The sequence below is a fragment of the Phlebotomus papatasi genome, chromosome 2 (assembly GCF_024763615.1).
Source record: "Phlebotomus papatasi isolate M1 chromosome 2, Ppap_2.1, whole genome shotgun sequence".
Lineage (NCBI taxonomy): Eukaryota > Metazoa > Arthropoda > Insecta > Diptera > Psychodidae > Phlebotomus > Phlebotomus papatasi.
The window spans coordinates 54,604,135-54,619,926 of NC_077223.1; the positions used below are offsets into that span (position 1 = coordinate 54,604,135).

The window sequence follows — 15,792 nt, forward strand, 5'->3', positions numbered from 1 at the left end:
TAAGGTAAATCTCGATAATATCCTTCTAGAAGGAACTATTATTGAGATCAAGCAAGAAGTTAAATATCTAGGGCTCATGCTTGACAGCAAATTGACCTGGAACGCACACATTACGTACATTACCAATAAAGCCATAAAAGCCCTTTGGACATGTCGTAAAATGGTTGGTCAAAAATGGGGTCTGAAACCCCATATCATCGTTTGGATTTATGAATCCATTGTTAGACCAATCATAGCACATGGCTGCCTAGTTTGGTGGAAGAAAACCCAACAAACTAAGGCCACAAACCAACTCCAGAAGGTACAAAGGCTCGCTTGCCTTGCTGTAATAGGGGCCATGAGATCTTGCCCAACTGCGGCAATGGAAGCCATCCTAGATATAGTACATCTACAAATATTTTTGCAGAAAACTGCAACCCAACAAGGACTAACGATCACTATGATCAAGGACATTAAACCAGGTAACCTTATAGGCCACCTAGAAATACTGAAACACCTACAGAACACCCCAGTTGAAGTGGGACTGCATGATCTCAGAATCAAAAGACCGCTGATCGGGAACAAATTCAAGGTAGCAATACTCAACAGACAAGAAGCACTAAAAAACACATCGATGAATCGAAAGATCATTGGTATACGGACGCGTCTAAAATGGAATGTGGATGTGGTATAGGCATTGTTGGCCCTGACACATATATTTCACTCCCCCTGGGTGCTGACATCTCAGTCTTTGAGGCAGAGATAATGGCCCTGGTATTCTGTGCTGCAGAATGTGGGAGGAAGTATACAGATTCCACCACTATTAGAATATTCTCAGGCAGCCAAGCGGCTCTGAGAGCTCTAATTGCCCCCATATGCTCATCAAAACTAGTTCTTCAATGTAGGCAAGAACTGAACAAACTGGTTGAACGACATCAAGTAATTCTTACTTGGGTCCCTGGCCATTCGAATGTGGGGGGCAACAACACAGCAGATTCTTTGGCTAAATCTAGTACCAAGACACCCTTCATTGGTCCAATGCCTACTTGCGGTTATTCTGGAAGCCGCATCAAGCACCTTCTCAATGAGAAGGCGACCAATGAGCACAAAGTACACTGGGCTAAGCAGCCTGGTCTCCGGCGTGCTAAGTTAATCCTGGAGCCAGACGGCAAATGGAGAAAAGAAATTCAAAATCTCAACAAAATACAGCTAAGATTGCTAGTTGGCCTGCTCACGGGACACTGCGCTCTTGGCTCCCACTTAAAAAGAATGGGCATTAGCACGGATGAGACTTGCCGATATTGTCTGGAAGATGAAGAGGACAATATTCACATCCTGTGCTACTGTCCGGCATTTGGGATACAGCGGAGGATTTCACTGGGCGACTCTGTCTGCCCCGCCTCTGTCATCAAAACGTCCCAATCTGGAGCTTTACTGTCCTTTATTAAGGGCGCCAAAATTAGAGCTCTAACAAACAAGGAGGTTGGGTACAATAGACTGATCAGTCGCAGTGCCCGGGCCTGTTCCTAGGACCACCTCAACATGAATAATAATAATAATAATTCCCCCCACCCCTCCTCTTCCACAGAAAAAATCGCACTATGTGTTTTTGAGAAATCCCAAAAAACAATATGGGTTTTGGTGGGAAGGGAGGGGGGGTAGGGTAATGATCCCAAGGTTGACTTACGGGGGCGCCGCCGAAGGTGCCAAGCTTCTATCTTCAACCTTTTGGTACTTAAATCTTACTAAAAATATTCAAAAGAAAGATGTTTTTAAGACATTGTTTTCTTATCTTAGAATCGTAACCTCCAATCGTGGACCTCCATATTACCCATTGAAGATGGAGGATAGTTTGTACATAACTTATTTCCAATACACAGCATTTCTATTTTACGCCGTCTCTTCCTAGCGATTTTCTTCCAAACGTACGACTTTTTTGGGGACAAGAATTTTTCTCAAACGTACGACTTTTTTGGGACGGAGGGAGTATATAAAAAAGGAAATAATTATTATCGAAGTAAAAAATATCTTTTAATCCTCTTAATAAACTTTTTATAAACCAGAAACGAGATAAAACCATAATGTCTTGACTTGAAACTCATAAAACCAAATGCTGGGCTAAAAACTGTAATATCAAAACTACAATTTTATATACCCTTTTTATAAAAATGCTTCTAAATTGCAGAATGACAGGATCAGACTTATAAATTTTTCAAGAAATAATTCCTTGAAAAATTTATAAATCTGATCCTGTCATCCTGCAATTCAGAAGCACTTTTATAAAATGGGTATAGGGTAGGTGTGCCTAATTCCGGCCAGCTTGCAATTTCGGCCACCATTTTTGTTCCTCGAATTTCCATAAACCTTTAGATTTTACGTACTCTAGAGATTATACAATGCAAAAGAATAACAAAAAATGTAGCTTTGAAAAACGAGATGATGTGAAAAAGACATTGGAAGAATTCCCGAAGGGCATTCTTCCAAGGAGCTGGCCGAAATAGGGCACCAAAGCTATGTCTACATTTTTGTTCATTTTAAAATATATTAAGAACGATTTTAAAGTAAATAAAGACGATAAACTGTCTACAAGGTTCTAAGCAACACTCCTAAAGTAGAAGGAATGAAAAAATCAATTTCTATTAAAGATATTACATTTCTAACTTGAGACTTTGGCGCTTGCATGCAACTAGGGCCAAAATTTGGCACACTGGACAATTATATCCCAGTCTCCGTTTTCAAGCAATCACACACAACCAAAAAGCATTGTATTCCGAACGTATTTTTCCGATTTTTTTGTGAATATAAAGGATATATTTTACAAGGAATTTTCAATGTGTTATGAATAGTTAAAAATCCTTTTCAGCTTCTCCAAAAATAAAAGTAAAATTTTGAAAATTTTCTACCTTCGTGTTTCCGGGATATGATCTAAAAATGGTAAACGTGACATTGTGTTCAAAAATATTTATCTTAATCGATCAAACAGTGAAGAGCCCCTTCTGATTTTTTGTATCATTCCAAAAACTGATTAAATATCTGAAAAGCTAAATGTGTGGAAAGTTTTAGCAACCATCGGAGATGTCTAAAAAAAACAGCGTGCAGACACAACCAAGAGTCTGGTGGCAAAATAAAACACTTGATATTTTTTTTTACAGATAATTTCTGTATTTTATTCAATGACTCTTTTCTGACATATTTTCATGCACATACAGTGTTTGTAGTTTTTATTTTCTTCTTGTTCTCTATGAAACATTTCTTTTAATTAGTACATTTTTGCTCTATTTTGATTTTTTTGCCACTTTGTTTGATGTCTATTGGAAGACCTTTGTGATTAAGTCGCTAGGGTTTTGTTTCTTGTTGTAAAACATTCTATGTTTTGCTTTTTTTTGCTCTAACATAAATTATTTACAGAATAAATTCATATTGTTACACAATACATTCTTCTTTCAGCTAAAATCTATCACTTATTCTATTTATTTTGTTTTACAAATAACTTAGAAAATATACCTTATCGCACTGTGTTTGCTGAAATTACAATCTTATTAGGAGGTAAACAATTTATATATAAAAAGGGTATTTATTAAACTTTTTTTTTTTAATATTTAGTAAATTAAAAACTTATCTTAAGAATAACTATAAATATGGGATTATTTCTATTTAGGGTTGTTTTTGTGCCTAAAAGTATATTTTGTTTCATTTATTTATTAATTTATTTTTAATATTGATTCACAGCATTTTCTTCTCAGAAGTTACTTTTGTCTCTAATCTCTGGGAGATATAAGATTTATTTAAAAATAATTTTTGTCAATTGAGAAAATTCTCACGTTCATATCGGAGCTGACATATTTGATGTGAAAGAAATACCGAAATAGGAGTGAGAGGTAGTGGTGTGCTAAGCAGAAATAAAGCCGCAAACGCAAAACTTAAAGTTGTTTGTTGCGGTGAGAAGAAGCAGAAAAGTTATAAGATTAACATTTCAAAGTCACACGCTCTCCCAGCATTTAGTGTCCAACTCATACCAATATTTCACATTGTCACACCATATAAATGCTCCATAATGTTATTCCTTCGGAGATCCAACTGATTGTCGTCGTGACGATTTTCATGCGGTGATTTGCATTTTATTGCAATCACAACCACTTAAGTGCCACCTCGCGCGACTATAAGCAATTTTTTGCGCAAATTGCCCCTTGGGACACAGTGACGAGGTTGTGGGCAGGGACATGTGGTGCTGAATTTTTTTTTTCACTAGGCGTGGGTGATTCGTCTTCAGATGTCACACATATATAGCCGCCGAAGATGATTCCACTCATTTTGGGAGCATCCTTGGTGACCAGACAACTGATCACTATCGTGGAATAGTCAACGCTCAATGATTTAGAATTTTGTGAAAAATCACGTTGTTAACATTGGATATTTTTGCTACTTATCACAGTGAAGTGCACTGTGAGAAAAAATGATAAAGATAACTCATATCAGCAATGTAATTTAAAATCTTTTTGAAAATTCCACATTTTCAAAATAAGTCTAATTTAATTATCTTATTAGGTTAAATATTAAAACGTTATTTTTAAATGTGAGGTTAGGGGGAAGCGGGGCACCTTTGAAAGTGGAGCACCTTTGAAATTGGGATTTTTCACCTATTTTTAAATAAAATTGAGCAATTATCGTGATATAATTTAGCTTCTCAATATGTTTGTGCAGCTAAATTATATCACGATAATGCTCAATTTTATTTAAAAATAGATGAAAAATTCCAATTTCAATTTCAATTATCTCTTCATCATGCAAAACTGTCGCAAGACGGTCATCCCAGAAATCACATTTATTGCGATTACAAAGTTTTTCTTTATTTAAAAGTACTTTAGTGCATTTAATATTACTAATATTTCTTTGGAGATAAATATAACTAAAACCAGTAAATGTAAATTTAAATATTGTGAATTAATCTGCATTAGTCTAACTACAAATGCTTGCAATGGAGAAATTTTAGATCTTCTAGAACTAATTCCATTTTGTTCTCTGATGGGCTAAAACTTCAATTCAACAAAAACATTCAAAGCTCTGGACTATCCGAGAATTTGTTTTGACTGAAATATTTTGGAATGCACGTGTTAGCCCTGATGGAGGTCACCTTATAATTTATAGAGGAAAATTGGAAAACTGAAGGTGCCACCCATCCTTTGCAACTGATGGTCACTTACTGAGGACTGAGGATAGTAAGCTAACAAAAGAGATTCAAAGGAACTTTTCAGCACCCATAAGAATGGTAGGGATTGGGTTTGTTAAAGAAATAAAGGATTAGAATTGGTGTGATACACGGCTGTTAAATGGTTTAACATATGTCGAATATCCTAATACGCTCTACACACGTGGATAAAACTTAAAACGAACATAACCTCACATTCAATTATAACTTCTATTTGTTGATATTTATGATCAATGATCGGTAATTTTCCGTATAAAAATGATATATTTTCCAAAAATATCAATAATGTCAGATTCCGAGACATACTAATTATGATCGTTATTATTCAATACATCTTAAATTTTCTAGTATTATATATATGTAAATATTATTACTGATTCTAAATTCTTATTCACAATATCGGCAAGTTCAAAGCTATCGACACATTTGTAAAAAAGGTGTAAACTTTCGTTAATGCCTATAGTGAAAAAAAAATTATCTTTAGCACTCGTTTCAAATGTTAGCATTTGTGATCTAAATTGCAGAACTCGTAAATTAACTTGGAAGAACTTTTATTTTGGATTTCAAAATAAACGAATGTCTCTCCGAAGCGTGATTTCGGTATAAAAAAGCTTCCAATATGTTGGGTAAATTATCTGCAATTTGTCAGGTATTGTATTGTCCAGAAATTCTCTCTGCACGATCACTCATGATCGATTTTTGACTTTGGAATAACTATGTGAGATCATTTTGCCAAAAAGTTTCATCAACAAAAGCACCCTTTCCATTCCAAAATGCGTGTTTATCTCATGGCTTTTTTTCTATTGCCGTCGCCACAGTGAGAAAAAAAATTAAAATATATACGTAGAGATCACTTCTGCTATAAAGATCTGTCTGGCGCTCGATCATGTCAATTGTTTGCTATTTTTTCTTGCTTCCTCGAAAGCATATGACAAAGCACGAGTGCCATGATATTTTCCCATTTGAAAGGCAAAAGAAACGGTGTCGGTGGGAATAGGATTTGGTGAAGAGTGCGGCTTTGTTTTGCGCGGGAAAAAAGTTCCCACACGATATCGCGGAGGAATCCATCCTTCTTGTGTGAAGTGTGACAGTGAGTAATAATGGATTGAGCGTGTGTTAATTTATTTTGAATGATCTAATGATTCGTGGTCGCCTCGTGCCGTCTATTTTTAATTCACTGGCAAAGCGTTTTAATGATCGCGCGCTCGATATACACGTGATATTGAGTGACTATATTTGTATTGGCACAAAATGCGATCTTCGCCTCTGATCGGTTTGGTTACTTCGAATAAAAAAAACATCACAATCCAACAATGACAAATCGCGCATGCAACAATATTGTGTACCCTATTCAGTATGCCTCGTCTTTTTCTGGTCAGAAGGTCTCATTTAGCTTTTTCAGAGTCGCGCACTGCTTTTTTAGACTTTATTTTTATTGGATTTTGCGTGTGTGCACTTTTTGGCAGTCAGCGACAGCAGAGACGCCATCACCATGCTAAAATAAAAGGACTTATGGTATGGTGACCAAATGGGCCTTATTATTTATTCGGGGAGGTGAATAAATTTTTACCTCACGTTTGAACATACGGAAATTGTTTATTCATTAAGTATGCACAAGACACACGCGCATGATTCTCATTTGGGGTATTGAATAACAATCATCTGATCACTCAGGGCTTGAAATTTTCATCAAAAACTTGATGTTCTGCGCGTGGATATTCTGAATAATAAATTTTACAAGTTTTTTTCACCATCACAGCTAATATCATTCTGGCTTTAAGGTTTATTGATTTTCTTTTATATCCTGCTTTGATTTATGTAAGTCGTGCGGATTACAAGCTCACCATAGTTGCCGGTTACTTCGAATTTGTATAACATGAAAATACTTGTCACACAATACACTAGATCCCGGCATTATGCACATTTTCGGGACCGAAAAAAACGCGCGAAATGGCATTATGCATCGAGAAAATTTGCATACCTACAGGGGCTTTCTTTTGAATTAATTGACCGTTGAACGAATTTCGCGCAGAGTAAAAGTAGTTCAAACAAAAAGATTCAAATGTTTCAACTAATTCAACAATATAAATGCATTAACAAACAGTACATGGCCAGAATTCTTCAATAAATGGTTAGAATAATAAAAAAATACCTTAAAAAAAAGAAATTAAAATTTTGTTCTGAAAAAGTAGCAAAATGTTTTCAAATTTCCCGCGTCGCACCATAGTATGCATTCAGGCGTATTTCAAAAATGATTTCATAAATTGACTCCCGATGGTAGGCAAATTTGCATAATTGTGTGTGCATAATTCCGTCAGGTGCATAATCCCGAAGGACTTAATGCCGGGACTGAGTGTACATGTCAAAAAATCTCCTTTCTACTTTTTATGCCTTCTTTTTTTTGTAGAATTCACTGGGAAGAGAAAAGCATAGTAGTAAAGAACAACAGTGAAGCTCAGTAGAAGCAATTCGAACATCTAACACCTTTAATTACCAAAAATGTATAGTAACTAAAAGAGATTCGAACCCATGGCATATGTAGGATAGGAAGGATAGATATAGGAAAATCAGTTGGTCTTAACTGATATAGATCCTAAACAATTCACTTCCTCGTGCTGTTATAAATTATAACACTTCGAAATTTCTTACGACGAGAACTAAAAAAATCAATATTTTTCAAACCGTTCATAATTAAATAACTCAATTTTTAATTACAATTTTTTTTATTGAAATTCTCTTTTACTTTTAAAATCTTCTCACACAAGAATTTTTATGATCGTGACTCTTTTTCTGTCTTAAGACCTTACCACACTCTCCTCCTGGTCAAATTTTACTAAACAATAAATCTTTTCTTCATTCTTCACAAATATTAATTTGTCTTAATTTAATTTTCTCAATTCTTTTCCGTTATACAAAATATGTCTTTGCAACAAAAATAAAAATATTTCTGCACTCACTCTCATTGTCCACTCTGCCGATGTGTGGATGGTGTTAGTCTCCTTGGACGCGATATTCTCATGTGAGCAGCTCCCCCACTGAGGAAGTGTGGGGGAAATGGCGTGCATATCTGCAAATAGATTCGCAACTTGCGATCATGTGTGATGCCCGCGCGAAGTAAGACAGAGGGAGATCTCATTGAACCCAGTTGATATTTTTGATCGGGCTGCCACTTTTTCGTGGGATCCGCGTGACTCGAGTAATTTATAGCTACTCGCCGACACTCAATAAATATAGACGCCTCTGGTGGGAGGGAAGGGATAGAGAGGTCGCCATCACCCACACCGTGTTGATCACCAGGGCCGCCAGAGTTTGTCATCTTCAGGCGGACTGTCGTAGCTCTTGCGCATTACAAGAGCAAGGGGAACAGGATTGTTGGGATCTGGAGACCTAGAGGTCATGGGAGTAGGTGAAGGTGGTTTCAGGTCCTGAGCATCGTAGCTGTTGGTTGGTGATAGAGGAGCGTAGTAGGTGGGTGAGGTCATACTGTCCCTAGAGACGCCATTGGAAGACGTATTTGAGGCCGCTGAGGATGTTGAAGCTGTCCTCGTGGGGATGGGAATGAGCATGGGAACAGGATTTGATGGCATTGTCTGCGGGAGCATGAATGCAATATTCCCATTTGCTAATTTTGTGGGTATTAGCTGAATCCCATTGCCAGATCCATTCACCAGGAAATATCCATTCGAGGTCATTGTTACATGATGCTGAGGTGCATCCTGTTCAGGACTACTGGGCGGTGATGGGAGAATATGCACCTGAACTGTCGTGTTTGGACTTGCAATTGCTGAGCTTTCTGGGTCTGTCTTGGCACCATTTATACAGAAACTGAGATGCTGCAATAGGCGCCTCTTCACACCCACCTCAATATCCGGGAAGCGACGCACTTCATTTGCACATTCTGTGAATCCCGCTTTGAATTTATTGAGGACACTGGGATCTGTCGCTTGCGAGAGAATCATTTGTTGCCGCTGAAGCTCTTGGAGGTGTTTAACTGTTTTCTCCAGGATATCAGCCTTCTCCAACTTTGAATGTCTCGCGGGCTGGTTAAGAAGATCTAATTAATAACCGTTTGCGATCGGTTTTTATAATTTGATACTTATATTGCAATCTTCTTAAAATAAATTTGTATCTTGACACAAAAATAAAAGTGATAAATACAAACTTACATCTTTCTTGGTGGCATCCAAAATCAGTGTCTTTAGTTCATTCAAGCAATTATTGATCCTCGCTCGTCGTCTCTTTTCCATTATGGGTTTATTGCTCTGCAATGAAAAAGGGGAGAGAGGGTTCATGAGCACAAAGGCCATGAAGTTTGACTTCCGGTGCCAAATAAGCGATAAAAGGGAGCAGCATATAATGCATGATTTTGGCTGCAAAATATAATCAACGCATTCAATCGTTCCGACGCCCGTCGAATAGGCTGAGAGAGTGAAGTCTCTTCTTTTTTATTTGGTTGGTTGACCATTAGTTTCACCTCGACATCCTCTCGTCACGGGTCTCATTATAAATGGGCAGAGTTCATATCGATACCCCTCGATCCACATCGATACGCTTACGATTATTTTAATTTGTACTGCTTCATTATTGTGTACAATACAAGAGGCTGATGCTTCAGCCATATACGAAATATTTTGCGAATTTTTGTCTAAATCTATATCAATACTTTAAGCCCTAAAATTACCAATCTTTCCTAATATAAATTCTCATTAATTAAGATTTTAGATCACGTGACAGTTGCAGTGGTAAAATGTTTTGTGATTTTTTTCAAGTTCGGGTTCTCTTATCAGAAATTCCTCAAAAGGTAAAAATTCTCTCTGGCCATATTGTCCCATTGATCAAGTGTTTCATTATCTCTGGGTTGTTTGCTCTGGTAAAAACCCCACACTCGGTGTGCGCAATCTCGCGTAATTGCCTTTGATGTATATAGTCTGGTCTATAGTATATATAATTTCCATTGGAAAGTGACGCAATTGCCCACTCCAGGTGACGACGGACTGTTGACTAAATCAACCGGACGATGAGACAAAAATACGCCTTGTGATCGAGCTTCGGGCACGTGCTTGGACTCAGCTTATTTATGGCAAATTTACCAGACAAATTATCAATTTAAATGATGGCATTTGCGCAAAATCCAGCTATGGGGTGAAGGTTTCGATTTTGAGATTAGTGATCTAATACATTTGAATATTAATATAAAAAAAGAACAATTTTAAATTAAATTGGACTTAGAAAGTTAGTAGAACTTTTTATATTGACCATCTTTTGAGCCAATATACAATACGTAATAGGCTGCTTAGAGTCCTCAAACGTGTGACTTACGAGTTGCTGAAGGTCTCGAAATTCTAAGAGATCAGCAACAGCAATGGATCAATAGCTCGGTTCGCCCAATCCCAATTGTCCCAAAAATCTTGACTGATAAGAAATTAGAGAAGTTAAGCCATATGCCTAAACGACCTAAACTATAGATCTCAAGACCATTTTAAACGGTTTTCAGACTATTACCTGAGTTCCCGAAAGCCCTTTCTTTTAATGCAAGCCAATGTAAAGATTTTTTAACTTATCAGAATAATTCCCAGTAATGTACTGAAGCCCAAGCAAAAATTACCTAAACACTTAAGCGAAAATTCTCCCAGAAATTTTGTTTGATATTTAAGATATGTAATATGAATAAATCTTCAAGCTGAAGATCTTATTGATGTTCACATACCCCATTTTCATAAATACTTTTGTTTTTTTTTTTTAATATCGTTTTAGGATTATTTAATCCAGTGAAGTATATTCGATGGATGTCATAGAACGTAATGCCGGCTTTACACTGGAGGTTAGCCCAGTTCCTGAAGGTCTCAAAAATCTAAATAATAAGCAATTTTATTGATTTTTCAAAATCTAATGAATCATTTGCCCTTAAAATCCAATACTAAAAAACAATTTTCTAAAAAATCGTGCCTGATTAGGAACTAGAAGAGTTAAGCCAGATAGCTAAGTCTTAGGTCTGAAGCCCGTATAAGGTCCCGTTGAGGATATCTATTATAAAAGACTCGATTTAATAAATTCATAGTTAGTCACATCCCAAACTCTGTCTATTGCTTTTCTTGTAGCCTTTTTCTATCAGAATTTATATACAATTTAGAACGGACATGTTTCTGGGAATAGCGTTGAACCTCATGTTGGAGAGCGGTATAAATATTTAAAAAAAAAATAGCTAATTTTTTTAATTTTTCCCCATTGAAATTAGGTGAGATTCTTAATAATCTCACCTACTATAATCCTAACAAAATTTCATGTCGTCCGATCGAGCTCAAACTTGGCCAAAATGTGTTTCAGCACTTCCTGATCACGAATATATATGTGGCTAATTTACGTTCCCGGCCGGCCAGCCGCTCTTTGGAGCTTAATAGCTCCTAAACTAAAAGAGATATCGACTTGCGGTTTTCGGCAAAGGTTATATATCGGGTGAAAATTGCAACTTGGTGCATTGACCCCCCACCCCCCACCCCTCCTTCCGCCATTTTGAATACCCTCCTTTTTTGTTTTCTCAATAGCTTAGCCCCTATGGCATCGATCGGGCTCAAATTTTAGTATGTTATAGTTAAGCCTTGGGGCTTTCCATCAATACCAACCTTAAGGTCCCCGACCCCCCTGACCCTAGCTATAAGGGTCCAAAAAAAAATTCTTAAAATGGCCATAACTCCGGTTCTAATTGTCAGAATTTAAAAAGTGAGAGCTTTTTGGAAAGCTCTCGTGAAATGCCACTTCCCCTTCTAACATCATAAGTTCATAAAACCACCCATAGGAGCGCTATTTTTAAAAAGAAGATTTTTCAATTTTATAAGTTAAATAACTCAAAAAATCCTTTGTGTATCGGGCTGAAATTTTAGTATGTTGTAGCCCTTGATTATACCTATCAAACAAAAAAATACTTAAGTCGATTCATAACCCCTGACCCCAGCTATAAGGGGTTAAAGTTCGAACATTGACCGGCCTCTATCTCCGGTTCTAATTAACATAGCGACCTAAATTTTACCTTTTTGGTTTCGTCTCGATGAGCACTTTCAGATGGAAGTTCAAAAATTCACCACAGATGGCGCTGTGATAGCGTCAAAATTCATCGAAATTCAAACTATTTTTCTCAAAAACGGCATTGTGCAAGTTAATGAAATTTTAGTATGTTGTAGTCCAGTCTAGGACGTTTCCAAAATGGTGCATAAGTGCGCTGTGGTTATAACAGAACCGGAGATATGAGGGGTCAAAATTCACAAAATTCAAAAAATCATATCTCCGGTTCTATGTGACCGATTTTGAGAATAAAGATCTCACCAAATTCTACAACTTTCTAGAACATTTGAACTTCGTGGGACCAACACCAGGGGCGCCACAGTCGAAAAACCAATTTCGATATCACATAACCTCAATTATATCGACTGTCGCTGAACCAATTTTGATGATTACTTTGACATAATTGTAGAGAACATTTGTCTCTATATTTCGTCCATACATCATTTTTCGATCAGATAATGCGATCTATCCGATTTTGTCGTTTAAGTGTGAAAAAATTGATTCTTCCCATAATAACGCTTTGAAACCACTCAGATGCCAATTTGACTACCTCTACTCGACCAAGACACTTAAAATTGGGTTTTAAATGGAAAGTCTCACAAAATACTACAATTCTTTGATATAGTTGAAGTTCATCAAATGAACACTTGGGGCGATCTGGTCGAAAAAACGAGTTCAGAAACAAACAACCTCGATTATCTCGGCTTCTGATTAATCGATTAGATCAAGTATCACGAATTTGATTCAAGATAACTAATTGGCGTACCCCAACTTCAGCTCTAATTCGAATTTGCATGCATTCCGAATTAGCTCACATTAAGAATCTCACCTACATAAGCCGGTTAGGATTATCTGTCCCTTTTAAAATAAAAGAGGTGATCTCTGTATTTTCAATATTTTGCTGAACAATTTCTCATATAAAAGTGTTTCTTTAATATTTTGAAAATTGGAAATTTCTAAATTTATAGGAAAGGTATTCAAAAACCTGCGGAAACTAGGATCACCAAAAACTTATAAACATTTATAACCGTGAATTTCGATGTTCAAAATTGATATCTTGTTTCTACATTTCCTTGTTAAGTTCTTACTACTACATTTAGGAGAAAGTTGCCTGCGTTTGAGTACGGTAGCCTTTGAATGTTTCAATTTTTCTGATATTTCCTAATGCTAAAATTCCATTTTCTTAATCGAAGTTAATAGAAAATAGTTAATAATATTAACTATTGTTCAAAAAATAAAATTTGTGCTTTGAGAAATAAGAAAAAGATTGAAGCATTCAAAAGCTGGCGCATTTAAAGGCAGACGACTTTCCCATACTGGTTGTTGAATCTTGAACTGAGCACTGGTAGGAACCATCACAATTTTTATTGAAAGTTCAAAGGCTCAGCTTTTATATACTAAAAATTGAGTCTGATTCATCATATAGGAGGAAGTGGGGCACCTTTGAAATTGGGATTTTTCACCTATTTTTCAATAAAATTTAACTTTATCATGACATAATTTAGCGCACAGATTGAGAAACTAAGTCACATTATGAAAAGTTCCAACTAAAAATAGGTGAAAAATCCCAATTTCAAAGGTGCCCCAGTCCACTCTAAGGAAATTGAGGTAGCGAATTTATATCCTACATGTTGCGTGGGTGGTTCCACGTTTCACTTCAAACAAAAACCGCAATATTGAACTTAAGCCCGTTCGCTCTCCGTAGCCGTTTGATAAACAACAACAACAAAACAACAATTTATAATGCACCTAAAACGTTTAAGTACGATCGAACAATGCTTGATTTCACATTAAACCCATTAAACCTAAAGCTGAGGTTGGAAAAAAGTAGATTAATTTTAACTTTTTTTAAATAAATATATGAAAAGAATATTTTTTCATACTACAACAAAATCGAAAAAATTAACTAACACCTTATAATTTTTGTCACGACTGGTATGAAAGGTAAAGATAGACTTTAAATATATTCAAAATGAACTTTAAAAATAATGAGTTTCTTGGAGTTTTCAAGCTTCATGTATTTAAATGTGGTTTAAAACAATTCATGCACTGCGACCTCATCTAAAAGTCATCCTAAATTTAAGAATTCCTGGCTCTTTTACATCTTCATTAGTTCTATTTGCCAAGAAGATTAGAAAACTATCTTTGTCGCAAATTGGCGAGACTTTGAAAAGTCTCATTCCCGTCATGCTCGATCATTCGATCACGGATTTTGAAAAAGATCCAAGAGATCACACAGGCAGAAAATTCATCGTACAGACAATATCCCAAGTGGCGAACCCCATTTCATTTCCCAATTACACGGCTCAGCATTATTTTCTTCGTCGGATTAGTAGCGAAAAATAGTGGGTAGATTCGTGAGCCAAGTGATCGTATGTCGGAATTGGGGGCGCAGGCGGTGATCGTCGGTGTCGCGTGTGGGTCTTCCTGGCCAACATATCTCATGGCTCAAAAGAGTGTCGCGCACTTTGAGTCACTCGCGTGGTATTTTTTCCCACAGTGCGTGATCACTCAACGATCCGCGATCTTTGTGGGGGCTATTTTTTGTGGAAACACATTTAGAGATAGTCAAGATGTGAGAGGGTGTTACGAACCACTTGATTGCAATTTTAGATTCACTCTCCGCCCATCTACATCCCGTCACGTTTTGATATCACTAGATTTATTTTTTTTGTCTTATAGCTTTTGCTCTGGGAATAAAGATCACAGCAGTGAAAAATGTGGCATTGTGTCTCGCATGCAAAAATAAATCGCAGGCACGTGGAGTAGCAATTAAAATCCATTAGCACACTGTCGTCATCGAGTTGTTTATTGCAAGATGAAGCACTTGTTGGGATTTTACTCATAAATTTTTAATTTCTTTTTTCCTTTTATTTTTATGTTTCAATTGATCATGATCTTATAACTCACCCGTCGATTGTCACTGGGTCGTTTTGTTGGTTCAGCCGGATGTACTGATGGAATGGCAACACTATTTATAACACTTCCTTGTGTTCCTTGAGATCCTGGCACACTTCCTATTCCCGTCACCATCTTCACGATCACTGGTTTTCGAAGATCAGTTATGGAATTTTCTGTGAGATAATCAATCTCAACTTTGTTTTTTTTTTTGGCAAAAAATGCCAAGAGTCACTTTTTACAATAAAAAAAATGTATATTTAGCAATTTTCAATGGGTTTCGCACTTTCTGGATAGTTTTTGTCACAGAAATCACTCACTTCAAGATCACTAAAGTCACTTAAGATTACCGATGATCCGTCTCTGTCGAGGTCTCTGGCTCAACTGACGGCACAGTCCGATCCAATAGTGAATTTGATGTTACCACGAGAGCAATTCGTGTGCTTCTGAGTACGACTGTGGCTGGTCTCGGAGTCTTGAGCTACTTGACTAAGGCGATCGTACGCTTCCGTTCGGTGGATGCGCTTCGAGCGCACGCTACAGAGGCACGAGCGTTAATGAAGAGTGGCGATGGCTGGGAAAAAAGTGCAGTCCTTCACTCGTAATTGTCGTGTCAAATTCTTTAATCGTATATTCGTATGAGTGTGTTTTGG

General features: G+C 36.8%; 1 protein-coding gene across 2 annotated transcripts; it reads right to left on the minus strand.

Annotated features, from left to right (window-relative positions):
• Window positions 1–7,885: 7,885 nt before the first annotated feature.
• Window positions 7,886–15,698, minus strand: LOC129801723 (protein hairy). 2 transcript variants are annotated; one of them, XM_055847013.1, is made up of 3 exons: window positions 15,152–15,698; window positions 9,352–9,447; window positions 7,886–9,225 (listed from the first exon to the last, which is right to left on the minus strand). In XM_055847013.1, exons 1-3 carry the CDS (start codon window positions 15,272–15,274, stop codon window positions 8,476–8,478), a joined length of 969 nt encoding a protein of 322 aa, XP_055702988.1. In that variant the 5' UTR covers window positions 15,275–15,698; the 3' UTR covers window positions 7,886–8,475. The 2 variants fall into 2 exon arrangements, with proteins under 2 accessions (XP_055702988.1, XP_055702989.1); XM_055847014.1 differs by having other exon boundaries at window positions 14,836–15,666.
• Window positions 15,699–15,792: the final 94 nt, after the last annotated feature.